The 14,366-nt window shown below is 38.2% G+C and overlaps 1 protein-coding gene and 1 pseudogene across 1 annotated transcript; both read right to left on the bottom strand.

Annotated features, from left to right (window-relative positions):
* Positions 1-6,600: 6,600 nt before the first annotated feature.
* Positions 6,601-7,583, bottom strand: LOC142445725 (olfactory receptor 5D14-like). The gene is given in 2 exon segments (XM_075547655.1): positions 6,601-7,175; positions 7,178-7,583. Coding segments are annotated over 2 exon segments (981 nt in total).
* Positions 7,584-13,203: 5,620 nt separating this feature from the next.
* On the bottom strand, positions 13,204-14,142 carry LOC142445726 (olfactory receptor 5D13-like; annotated as a pseudogene).
* Positions 14,143-14,366: the final 224 nt, after the last annotated feature.

The raw sequence follows: 14,366 nt of genomic DNA on the forward strand, positions 1-14,366 counted from the left end.
ATTTTAAAGGTTACTACACTCTAAGTTAGAGGACATCTTGATTTTCTCAGTGACACAAAGACCAAAAAGACCAGTCCACGTTTCCCAGCCATGTGCCATTTCTCCACCCTAAATACTAAGCAATTACATATCTCTATCTACTAACATATTTCCTTTATTAATGATTACCCCTTAGATTGGAAAAAAAGACTCCAAAATTATAGGAAATATTCCAACAATACTATTATTTGTGACAGAGGTATATTGGAAGCAGCATTTATACAAAACACAGGAAAATGGAATTTAGAGATATTATCACACTAGTAATTAATAAATATTCTATGACAGAAATTTTCTCCCCACAGTTTTCCACATTAACTTTGCTTCCATAAAGACAGCTATGGTACATATTTTGTCCCTGTCTTACACATGTAGAAGTCTTTAAACTGTGAACTATTCATGCAAAATGAGTAATGTGTTGCTGGAATTTATGTCAAGCACATCTCAGAAACCACCATACTGGGAAATTTCTTTATCTGTTTTTGATGACTAGTAAGATTATCTCTGATTCTGAAAACCAGCAAAGACTTTTCAGAAACTAAACAGTCAGTTCCTGTGCTAGACTGGAATACTCAAGGCCTCTATCTTGTTTCTATATAAATCTGAGTGTTGAAGACACGCTTAAAAGGACACTCACCACACGACAAGTCATTCTAATTATCATTTTTTAAAAACACCGTATTTCACTAATCTAAAGCATTTAACATTTTCTGTCCCAAATATTGATATCAAAATGATATGATGAATTTATTCCCTTATTTTCAGTGTAGAAAAATAATAGCTAGATCTTCTCCCCTATGATTAACCCCATATAATTAGTCCATGGATTGTGGGGCTACTTTTTTTCTGTTTTATATTTTAAAGTCTTAATTAAAGCTGGATAGCTAGCTAGAGAGATGATAGATAGCTTTTGCCTTTCTACCAAAGATACTATACTATTTCAATCTGCTTAAATACTTGTATATTCAACCTTGAAAATTGCTCAAAGATTTGCAAAAGTAAATACACATTCCCTAAACTCTCAAACCAAAAACAATGAACAAAACTCACTGCCACTGAGTAAATTCTGACTCATGGGGTCCCTCTAGGACAGGATAGAACTGCCCTTGTGGGTTTCTGAGCCTGTAACTCTGTACAGGAGTAAAAAGTCTTGTCTGTCTTTCCCCTGCGGAGAGGCTGTTGTTTTCCAACTGCTGGCCTTGTGCAATCAGTCCACGGTGTAACCACTACTCTACCAGGCCTCCTTTCAATTGTTATCTGCTAGGACCCTGTTTTTGATGAGTTCCGTGGAAAGCTTCTACGCAAGGCTCAACAGGGTACCCCTCTTGCTCCTTGCATGTCGATATGTGTATTTTCCCTCCATGGTTCAATATTCCTCAAGAACTCTCTAGCTGTAAAGATTAAGTCTAGGAGCTGTTTCCTAGAAAACCTACATTGAAGTTTGTTTGTTTGTTTTAAATCACATTTGTTTAGTATCTTAAAACAAACCTTTTAATGACAAAACGAGTACCTCTCCTGCCTCTGGAAAACTTAGGTGGGAATGAAGCATATGCATTTTCATATATTGTCACACTTGAGACATAAGCTCTAGAGATGATCTGTTGCCCATTCCCTAGAGGGTGAAAAACAAACAATTAAAATTAGATCATTTTCTGGGATGTATCAGAAATCTTGGAGGAAAATTATGACATCATTAGGTACATTTAATAAGAAGCTACTTATATTTTATTTTATTTTATCTTTCTCCTGTTCCCTATACTTTCATAAACTCCCATTTTTAGCAAGTATGTGTAACTATAGGAGTAATCATTATCAAACATTAATTGCTTAATTATCAGACCATCTGATGGGCCAAAAATATATCTAAGGATAGTTTTCACTTGTGCTTCTATTACTATGAGTCTAGTTAAACAATTTTTCATGATTTTAAAGCTATTTGAATTCCTTTAATGTGGATTTAAATCTATGTCTAATTTTCTATAGGGATGCCATTTTTCTCCCCTACTCAACCTGATAGAAGTTCTTCTTCTCCCTTGGTGTCTCATCTGTCCTCTGAATTTACTTTCTTCTATTTTCCCTGAACGTTTTTGTATATTCATGTAACCTAAATTTGATATACTACTTTGAGAAACTTCATCAATGTGTGAAGTAATAAAGAGATTCAATTTTATGGTCCCTTCATTTAACTAAGGAAAGTTGCTTCATTCTCTAGGAGAGACAAACAACTGAAATAGACGCCCTTTCTCAACTACATCAGAAAACCTTGATACCTACTTATCTTAATATTATATTTTAATAACCACCTTATCATTTATTTTACTGATCATTTTTTCATATCCTCCTCCTATCCCTGAATCTCTTTCTTCCTCTGCTGTGGCCACTCACTGTTTGCTACTACAAATAATGATGCAATGACTATCCTTTTTTAAATTTTGTTTTATACATATAGATACATATAATTGATTTGTAGAATTTAGATTTGCTAGGCCATAAAATAAAACTATAGTTTTAAGAGAGGTTACTAACTTAGCCTTGAGGGGTCATTCCAATGTTCACTTCCAGTAAATCCTTTTATCTTACACATTCCCTAAACTATAGTATTCAATAAATGCTTTAACTTTGTTAGTTTGTAGTGAAAATGCATATACTTCCTATTTTACTATTCATTTGTTATCTAAAATGCCATGTAATTGAATTGTATATGATATAAATTCTGATTCTGACTTCCTTTACTTTAAAAAATGCATTTGACATTAATTCATTTGGGGCATATAAATTGTGTATTCTTTCTTGAGAGAAAAAAGAAAAATTATTGTGATTTGGGTGAATGTTAACATGGCTAACTCGGTGTCTGTTCAACGATTCATATTCACTTTGTTTTGTAACATTGATTGTAATACCCACAAGGTAGTAATATTCTTCCCACTTGCATTTTTCTTGCTTTTTGTTTTTTCTTTATGTGGAATGTATTCAGTAAACCCTACAATGAAAACTGCATATTATCTGCTTTCTTTAAATGAACAATTTGAGATTTCAAAGAATTTAAGCTTCAATTAATAAAAAGCAAGATTTTTTTTTTTCACATTCCTCATTGGCGTATTTTCCCTGAATGTTCTTGTCTTCTGGGCATTATGCCCTTTTGATTGCATATAGTTGGAACCTTTAAGAAGTGCATAACTCCTCAGATTTATTGTTCAACATGTAGGCCTATTGTTTGGTATATAGTTCAGCCACAAGGATGAGTTTGGTTTCAGGCTTTAAGGGTATCTAAGACAGCTGGTGGCTTATGAATTGGGCTACTAACCACAAGGTTAACAGTTAGAAACCAACAGGTGGTTCAAAGGAGAAAGATGAGATTTTTCTCTCTAGAGTACCAGTAAATCCAGGGGCAGTTCTGTAGGGTCACTAGTGAGTCCGTATAAATCAGCATGGACTCAGTGGAATTGAATTTGATTTTTAGTTTTCAAAAGATCATCATGGAAACCCTAGTGACATAGCGGGTTCCACACTGGGCTGGTAACTGCCAAATAAATAAGCTGTTTGAACCCACTATCTGTTCCAATGGGAAAAAAATCAGACTTTCTACTCATGTAAAGAATTATGGCTTTGGAAACCATGAGAGGCATATCTATCCTGTTCTATTGGGTCACTATGAGTCAGATTTCACTCAATGGCAGTGAGTGAGTGAGTGAGTGAGTGAGTGAGTGAGTGAGTGAAGAGCCATCATCTCATGGGTTCCACTAGTCTCAAATGAGTATGGTATAGTTTCAGTATTTTTTGTTTTGTTCCACTCTGTCTAGGATCTTTAAAATCAAGAAATGTGTATGTATCCTCTTACCATACTCATTCAATCTCATTCATACTCATTCAATATGCATGTTGAGCAAACAATCATAGAAACTGGATTCTATGGAGCGTGAATCTTCAATATAGATTACAGCTCAATGTAAAGAACACCAAAATCCACAAAACTGGATCAATAGGTAACATCATGATAAATGGAGATAAGGTTGAAGTAGTCAAGGAGGTTGTCTTGCTAGGATCTACAAATAATGCCATGAGGAGCAATCAAGAGATCAAATGATGCATTGCATTAGACGAATCTGCTGCATAAGTCCTCTTTAAAGTGTTGAAAAACAAGGCTGTTACTTTGTAGACTGACCAATGCCATGGTACTTTCAATTGCCTCATGTGCATGTGAAATTTGAGTGTTGAATAAAGAAGGCTGAAGAACAATAGATGCAGTTGAATTATGGTGCTGGTGAAGAATATTGTAAATAACATGTTCTGTTAAAAGAACAAACCACTCTGTCTTGGAAGAAGTAGAGTCAGAATGCTCCTTCAAGGCAAGGATGGTGAGACTTTGTCTCATGTATTTTGGACATGTTATCAGGAGTGACTAGTCTCTGGAAAAGGGCATCATGCTTGGCAAAGTAGATGAGTAGCAAAAATAGAGGTCTTGGCCAGGATAGACTCTATGGTGATAAAAACAGTCTCACACATGACAAGAATTTTGAGGCTGGCATAGGATGGAGTGGTGTTTTGTACTTTTATACTTTTGGTTGCAACGAGTCAGAACCAATTCTATGACACGTAACAGCACCAACAACAATCTAGGACATCCTATATTATGCCTTTCAGACTGGTCAGCAGTGACAAGCAGGTACCAGCTAGGTCTTCTGGTCTCTGGGCTATGGAGGCCAAAACCTGTAGAGACCATTTATTTTTTCAACTCATTATTTCTATATTCTTTGATGGTCTTCAATTTTATTTGCTCCAGATTGGGGGGGGAGGATTAATTTTTGCACCAAAAATTATTCAAGTTTTTAATATTCTAGTCACTACTTATAAAAGTATAATGTAGAATATTGTCTTGGTGAACTATTTTATGCTAATTGACCTTGATGTACCCCAAAATTATGTTCCTGAGCCCTAGATTTACTTCCTCAAGGTTTTGGTTTATTAATGTTTTCATAACTTTGCTCACTGCAGGCCCTATACAGCCTCAGTTTGTGGGATTAGCCTTAATTCTCTAATTTGAGTTAATATTTTTAGTCTTTTTTTCCTGAAATTCTGTAATTGTTTATTCATTTACATTTAACTAGAGAAGAACTTTAAAGTATGATATCTTGTTATTCTAGGATGAATTTTGTATTACATTCATTCTGGTCCCAATAAATGTAAGTCAGGCTAATTATCTTAGAAAGCTTTCCAGATCAGTAATGCAACCTTTGAGTACCTAGGAATAATGTGGGTACATTACAATGGCCCCAGTGTGTAGACATTCTAATAGGTAACTTGATTTTCATGACCTTTCAGACTGAGAATCTCAGAGCTAACAGACTAAAAATACACTAAAATTGGAGTAAAAAATGCTAAGTTCCCTTCCTAAACCAAGTTTTTTCTAGTTATGCAGGCTTGTGTAAACCACAAATTCCTTGGACTTCTGCACATTACTTATGTAACACTATGATGTTCTTTTCCTCTCTGCCTACAAGGTGAGGTGATTGTTCCAAGTGCACGGCTGCTTGCTTCTCCACAGGAGGTACAGAATCCAAGGGACAAATGTGCCCAACAAGAATTATTCACCTTTACCACCTAGCCATATATCCACCCATCAGAGTCTCAATGCTTCCTCCATGTGTTTGAAAACCATGATTAACACACACACACACACACACACACAAGAAATCACTTTGAAGGTAAACCATTTAATGTCATATCCATTAATAACTAAGAGAGAGTTTTCTGTAATGAGTTGATATCATCTCACTAACATTATGCTCCATATTTGGTTAAAAGAGAAAGCAGCATGCTTATAGAAAATTTTGTATCTTGGGGATGATAGTTTAAACGGATTCATTTATAAGCATTCTCAGAGTAAACAGAATTAAGTAGCTTCATTAAGACTAAGAACCAAGCAATTGACTTCCAATGTTTAGTGATTCCAAAGGAGAAAGTCGAACTGCCCCCTTGGATTTTATAGTCTGTAAATCTTTATGAGAACAAGCTCATCAGGTATCTTCCCTCACTGAGGTGGATTCAAGCTGCAAGATCCGGGTGCTTCACCATTACACTGCCAGTTATTCTTTGTCTCAAACTAGGTAGATGCGATTAGGCAATGCATTTAACCTCTTTGCCTTTTTGTTTCCTCTTTTAAGAAATGGGATATAAACAGTGGTCTACTTCATATACTTTGTTTGTGTCTTAAATGTGAAAAAGTTTGTCAAAATGCAACTCTAAGTCTGTCAGGTAGATAACATCCAAGCAATGTTTTGCCTTAAACATAATATTCTGCTATTGTTTATCTTTTATCTATTGAGATTTATAGTTTTTGGGTATATATATATATATGTAAACAAATAGATACTGCATGGATTTTAACTCCTGTGGAATTCCCCCCAGGATTAAGATTCTTTGGGATGTTCAAGGGAACTAAATTTACAAAGTTACATTATCTTCACATGACATTCATTTACAACCATCTCTTACCAGTGCATGCTACCATATTTACAGGCATCTGTGACTCCATTGCTTTGGAAACCATCGTTTGCAATGGATTCAGTGAAATGGGACTTTTGTCTTTATTAATTTCCTGAAGACATCCTTCACATCTTTGTTCCTCAGGCTGTAGATGAGGGGGTTCAGCATGGGGTTCACCACGGTGTGGAACATGGAAGCCACTTTGACCGTATGCCGGGAGTTTGGGGAGTTAGGCACACAGTAGAGGGAAAGAATGGTGCCGTGAACGATGATGATGGCAGTCAGGTGAGAAGCGCAGGTGGAGAAGGCTTTGCGATGTCCACTGGCAGAACGGATTTTCAGCACAGTCACAAAAATGAAAACATACGACGTGAGGATGATTATTAGTGTGCTCACTTCATTGAAGGTGGCAAACCCAAAAAGCAGAAGGTGGGGAATGTGCACGTCAGAGCTAGAGACAGCTATCAGAGCAGTATACTCACAGAAAAAGTGGTTGATTATGTTATGTTCAGAGAAGTCTAACAAGAGAGCATAGCAAAGGAGTAGCAAGGAGCCATACATGCCCCACAGGTATTAGCCAGCCACCAGCAGGGCACAGAGCCTCTGAGACATGTCCACTGCATAGAGCAGAGGGCTGCAGATAGCCACAAACAGTCATAGGCCATGACAGGCAGCAGGAAGGACTCAGTCACCACCGCAGTACAGGACAGAAAGTACTGCAGCATGCTGCTAGCATAGAAGATCCTTTTATCATCTGCCACCAAGTTTTCAAGCAGCTTCGGAGTAACGATGGAGGAATAGCAAATATCGACAAAAGAAAGGCGACTAAGGAAAAAGTACACAGGGGTGTGAAATTTAAGGTTGATCCTGATGATTACTATCATTCCGAGATTCCCTATAACGGTGACAAAGTACATGATCAGGAATACAAGAAAGAGAGGAATCTGGAGCTTAGGATAGTCTGTAAAACCCAAGAGAGCAAAGGTGGTCTCCACACTCCGATTTTTCTTAGCCGCCACCGCACTTCTTTGGAAGCGAACTGGGTGGGAGGAGAGAGTCATCCCTGCCAAAAGAGAATATGCATGGGGGTGAACAAAGTGTGCCAGGACTCAGTCTGAGAAGAAACAGTTGTCAAACCCAATGCTCTCCACAAAGGAGAGGTCTCATCCAGACAGCTTCCATTTGCATTGCACGTCTAGCTGATGCCTCCTATCCACGGCCCCTTGAATAACTATTCAGATGCTTCTAATGTTGAAGGGTGTGGAAGCTCTATTTGTGCATAGGTTGACATGTAGCGAGTACATACAAGGCACATAACTGATACTGAGCACATGTCGCTCATTGTACATGCAAGGGAGGGGGAAAAAAAGCAAACTGCCTCAAAACAAAATATAATGTTACTGTATTTTTCTCACGTATTCAAATTAATTAAAATATTTTTCCTGCTTTTATTGTCTAATTAAAATATTTTAAGGACTACAACAACAAATAGTTAGAGTATGTGTTTATTCTTAAAGAACTTACAAATATACTAGAGCAATCCTGTTAGCTTTGGTTATTCCATAAGGGCTATTTTTTCATTTGTTGAATGTCTAAGTTGTCAAGAGGTTTAGGTTAAGGAAGGCAAGGGCTTTCTTTTGACCTACGTAGAGCATGCACTTTATTAGAGTTTGCGACTTAAGTAAGGCTTGGGTTATGACTTAAGTAGTAGTTTCCTTGACAATCCAGGCATTCTATATAACCAAAAAGCTCAGCTTCTGTTACATCCCAAGCATGTAAAAACAAAACCCACTGCCATCAAGGCAATTCCAGCACATATCTACCCTAGGTAGAAAGACTATAAATGCTTCTTTCCATGCGTTTTCATAATGAATTAGGTGGCTTACAGAACAAAGCATCAGTTTTACATTCAGTAATTCATTCACATTTTCTTTCAATTTCTCCTTAGGTTTTCTGTTCCCATTCTTCTATCTTTCCTAAGCTTCTGGCTATATCCTTGGTTAAATGCTCACTTGAAAAAAAGGACCTTAAGTGGCTGATTATTATAACAGAGGGGTGCTTTCTCTTCCCGACCCGCAGAATGACTAGGAGCCATAGTCTCAGGGGTCCTGTCTGTCTCTTTCCAACTAGTAACCCTGCTCTCTTGTAATTTTGAACTCTGTTCTACATTTGTCTTGCAGTCTATCCAGGGCCTTGGAATGTGATCTTTTTCAGAGGAGTTGGTCATGGTAGTTGGACACTATCCTGTTCTCATCTCAAGCAGCCTCATCTTTCTTTTGCAGAGTGGAGGGTGGATCTTAATTACCGCCATTTTCAATTAGCTACTCAATACCTAACTCACTGCATCTCTCTCTCTCTTTTTGTGTGTGTGTTTATACATATATATGAGGCCCCAAAGTTTATTAGAGTTATTGCAGAACTAAGCAGAAAGCTCAGTTTGCATGTGAATTATAATTTACTGAGTCAATTTCATAAAATAGCACATAGAATTTAAGGTACCTATAAAGAAAATATGGATAAATGTCCATCTCTAGTTAGAAAGCTTATTCTGTCATTTGTGAAATGGATGGCAATGGATAATTCAGCCAAATATTTACATGGTCATTAATCTTAATAAGATTAGGTTCAGACTTAGCAGTTACATTGACTAAGTTCAAGATAAAACCCAAATATCATATGAGGAAAATAATATCTCAGTGTTTCACTCATATACAAAAAACATTGTGTCTCAACTCACCTGCTACAAACAAGCCACCGCCCTCAAGTTTCTCTGTAAACGGTACAGCAAGAACACCATGGCTTTTACATTTAACTCTACAGCTCTTGAGACTGACACTCTGGAGACTACCTAGCAATTATGCCTCAAACCAATTAATAATGCCAAGACACAGCTTATTTCTCTTATTATTAATGCCTGGGATTTCTAGGAAATCATATCGAAAACTTGCCATATGAAATTAACTACCGGACTTTATCTGCACGCTACTAAAGACCTTGCAGAATTAATAAAACTTATTTAAGGCAGGATTCCTCATGTCAAAGATCTCTGCCACATCTATCATAGAACTGCCCAAATTCTTGGTTAAGATGATTCTTGATCCAAATAAACCTGCTGAGATCAGAATTCCTCAGGATGGGACCCAGTTGTGTTCACATTACAAAGGTACATACATTACTGACATCTGCAAACACTGAAGTGATAAAACCACAGCCAAGTGCTAAAACAACCTTGCTTTCCCAAGTTGGCAAAATTTTAGTCTGTTTGTGTTTATGTGTGAATTATTTAAAGAGGTTCTTCCAGCCATAACATTTTATCAGTGATATCATGTTAAACATCTTTAACAATAATAGAATTTCATAATGTTTTGGGAAAAGGGACTAAGAAGGTAAGAGCTAAGATATAATGCCTTTGGGTTCTTATTAATAATTCTCTCATATGCACATTCCTGATTAGCTATGATTAGGTTCAGAATTCCTTTAGAACTCTGACATTCTCACTGCTTCAATAGGATTTAATTTTGTTGTTGTTTCCACAAGGTTGGTGAATATTGGTTATACCATGGACTTTTCAAAAAAATGAACAAATCTATGTTGAAGAAATACAGATGGTTAGGATGGCAAGATTTGTGCAAATATTTTAGACATCTGATCAGGAGGGATGAGTTTCTAGAGAAGGAACTGCTTCTAAAAGCAGAGAGTCATCAAGAGAGACCGTGGCAGTCACCTACTCTGGTGTCAATTTAAGGATTAAGAGTGTAGGGGCAGAGTCTAGGCTGTCAATCTGGAGATAGCCAATGAGACCTCTGTGTGAGCATGGCTTTGTCCAGAGAATTCTGGGAAATCTGGTACTTCCTCCTTATAGGTGGAAGACACCTCTTTCCCCCTGCTACTTCCTGGGAGACATTGCAGAAGACAAGCCACATGGACGCAACCAGACCTCGGAAGCCAGAGAAGCCACAGAGAGACCCCTGCCAGCACTGAGATGTTTCCAATGACACTGGATTAAAAGACTTTCTGCCCACTGGCCTGTGATCTTCTGCATTCAGCATCATTACATGTATTCCGTGAGTCTGAAGAGAACTTTATAGATTGATATTGGAAATGTGGGCTAATATTGGACTTGTGGACTTGATCTGGACTGGGCTGGGATGTTTTCTCAATGTTCAATTGCGCTTATATATAAATTTCTTTCTTATACACATATGTGTGTCCATGGATTTGTTTCTCTAGTCTACCCAGACTAACACAGAGACCCTCAAGGAGATGTATTGACACAGTGGCTGTACCAACTGACTTGTGCTAGCAGTGGGTGGAAGCAGGGTGTCGGCCTGTTTGGTAATTCGGTTTTATGTATACTTGGGGGCGCCAGGATTCTCTCACTATATTACCTAACAGATTGCTGAAATCTTTTTGTTAACATGGTGGGATATTCTGTGAAGTAGCCAAGGAGTTTGGGAATGAATAAGGTAGAGTAACATCTTCTTAATCTGTTCACACCTTTGATATAATTGAGGAAGGCTTCATTTGGGGTATGACATACTCAGTATAAATTGGCCCTGTCCCCAAGAAGCACAATTCTTCTGCTGAATCTGGATACTGCATCTGGCTTGTGGACACCCTATTATATCCCCTATGGATCCTAAGCAGTCAATGAATTTCCAACCTCAGATTCATTCAAATCTGCATCCGTCAGCCTGTGATGTTCCTGTTTCAACATACTACTTCCTGTTTGTCAGCCCCAGCAGTTACCTGAGTCAGGAGAAGCCTCCAGCTTAAGTTTTGTGTGAGAGGTAAGCTGAGGTATAGGGAGAGAGACTAAGATAAATGAAAGGACATAGGGAGAGCAGAAACAGAAATAGCTTTATTGGGAGTGGGGGCCGGTCCGCCTAAAGCCCCATGGTCTAGCAAGTAGCCCAGAGGGATCGCGGGCTTTGTCTGGTGTCCAGAGTTTTTAAAGGAAAGTGGGGAGAGGGGGTTTCATGCAGCAGCAGCAAGGTTTATTGCCCAGGATGTAGTTGATCAACACTGGCAGGCAAGCTGACTGGTTCTCAGGTAGTCAGGCATTCCAGGCATTGTCCTTCACTCTCCTGATTTCAGGGGGCAGCTGCTGACCTCAGGGGACTTGCAGGGAAGCAGAGGCACTAACCTGCCTCAGCTCAGTCCAATCATTGTGGGTCTCATACTTACTTATTATATTGAAACTGAACTAAAATTCCAGTCACTAGCAGTGGCAACCAATGACAGAGACTGGGTGAGAAAGAGAATTTGGCCCATTGACAGATTTAGAAGGACAGTGAGATTATTTCACAAAAAGACCGCCTTGTTTCCCAAATAGAGTTGAGGCTTTTATCCTTTAATGGGTGTGAACATATTTTTCTATTTCTCAGAGTTAATGTCCTTTCCAGTTAGGAATATAATTCATACTTCTGTGTCAGCATATTGGTTTATTGAATTTTTTTTCTCAAGATGTATGGCTTTCCATATGAGAACATAATGTATATTTCACTGAATCAGAGAATTTTATCTCTGGGACATGACTGCCCTCAACATCTTCAAAAATATTAATGCTTTTAAAGGAAACATCTATCCAAAGTTATATTTTCCTCTTTACCATCACAGCCTTCTGGTTTTCCTCTTGATTCTTCATCTTAAATTTAAGTTGGCAATGCAATATTAAATTATTTGCAGCATTAGCTAATTGAGCCTATAAACTAGGGCCCTTACCAGAGATGAAGGGGTGGGGACATGAGTTAGAATAAGAATGGGAGGTTAGTAAAAGCTGCAGTTGCTTGGAAAATAATCAAAACAAAAAAATGTGAGTAAATAAATCAAGCTTAATGAGAATTCACTAAAAGTTTCTCAATATGGGTTTGTTAGGGCTGCCCGAGAAATTACTACAAGCTTGGAGCTTACCAAAATGGAAACGTTCCTACATTTCTGATGAAAAATGCTTTAAATAAATGTTTTGGCAGGAACATGTGCCCGCCAAAGACCACATAGGAAAATCCTTTTTTCTGTTGTAGTGTCAGATAACACCTGTGTTCCTGGACTTGTAGCGGCAGAAATCCAAGTTCTGCCTCCAACTCCACATGGTCCTCTTGTCTATGTGACTGACTGTCTTTGTCTGCCTGTCATACACACAGTTTCATTGGAATTATGGCCTAACCTGAAAGAACAGGAAAGAATCTTGATAGCTCAGTGGGAATGCACTGAGCTACTAACCCAAAGGCCAGCATTTTGAATCCAACAATCTCTCCATGACAGAAAGACGTCCTAGTCAGTTTCCATAAATATTAAATTCTTGAAAATCCTGTGGGAGCAGTTCTAATCTATTTGGTCATTATGATTCAGAATCTTCTCCATGACAGCAGACATGCTTCTTAGAGAGTATGTCTTGTCTTACCTTACCTTGATTACATTCGCAAAGACTCTATTTCCCAAAAGGTCATATTTTGAAGTTTCAGGTTAACATGAGTATTGTTGAGGGAGACATTTTAACCCACTACATTTTAGTTACTTCACATATACTTCAACAGAAATGAAATTATCGGGTAACTGGTATGTTAGAATAGATGTGAAATTCGGGTGCATAAATTAACTAAATAATTTGAATCAACATCGCTTGTAGAAGTACTAGAAAATCTTCAATGTAATAAATTATTTTTATAAATAAATTAGTTATCAAGATGACATTAGGTGGTTTACTAACTTCCTTACTGTCTCCTTCACATCTTTGTTCCTGAGGCTGTAGATCAGTGGATTCAACATGGGAATGACCACTGTGTAAAACGCAGATCCTACTTTGACTATGAGCCATGAGGTTTGGAATGCGATACGCAATAAAGGAATAGGACAGTCCCATGAAAAATGGTGATGGCAGTCAGATGGGAGGCACAGGTGGAGAAGGCCTTTTGACAATCCCCCATCAGAAGGCATTTTTATGACAGTAACAAAAATTACAATATAAATAGTGAGGATGATCACCAGGCTGCTCGCCTGGTTGAAGAAGGAGAAAACCAAACAAAGCATTGGCTGATGTAGGGGTCAGAGCAGGAGATGGAAACAATGACAGAATGCTCACACACAAAATTATTTATCATTCTAGAGCCACAGAAGAATAAGGTCAGGAGAAAATAAGTGAGTGTCAGGGAAGCGACTATCCGCCATGTATACGGCCCAACCACTAATGATGCACAGAGCTTTGGGGACATGATGACTGTGTAAAGGAAGGGGTGACAAACAGCCACAAAACGATCATAGGATGTCACTGCCAACATGACTGTCTCTGCGATGGCAAATATACAAGCCTAGGAGAACTGCATAATGCAATCAGTAAAGGAGATTGTTCTGTCTTCCACAACCAGGTTTTCTAATAGTTTTGGTATGACTTTACTAGAATAGCAGAAATCAACAAAAGACAAGTGGCTGAGGAAAAAGTGCATGGGGGTGTGGAGCTTAGGGTTGATCTTCATGATCATGATTATTCCCAGGTTCCCCACCACAGTGACTCTGTAAATGGTCAGGAAGATGGTGAAGAGGGGCAGCTGGGGTCCGGGAATTCTGAGAAGCCCAAAAGGAGGAGCGGATTCCAGCACTCTGATTTTCTTCTGCTGGCACCATGTTGTGGCTAGAGAAAACCTGAAGAAAATGTAATAGCATGGAAGAACATACCACTCTGTGTGATCACGTGCTTCTGAAGGGATCAGTTATCAGGCATTAAAAAACAAAAAATCATTTCATTGGGTGCACGCCTCCATGATACACGATCGCTGAGGACAAATGGGTACATAAGCCAATGTGGCGAAGAAAGCTGATGGTGCCCGGCTATCAAAAGAGATAGCATC

This window comes from Tenrec ecaudatus, chromosome 4, assembly GCF_050624435.1.
Source record: "Tenrec ecaudatus isolate mTenEca1 chromosome 4, mTenEca1.hap1, whole genome shotgun sequence".
Classification (NCBI taxonomy): domain Eukaryota; kingdom Metazoa; phylum Chordata; class Mammalia; order Afrosoricida; family Tenrecidae; genus Tenrec; species Tenrec ecaudatus.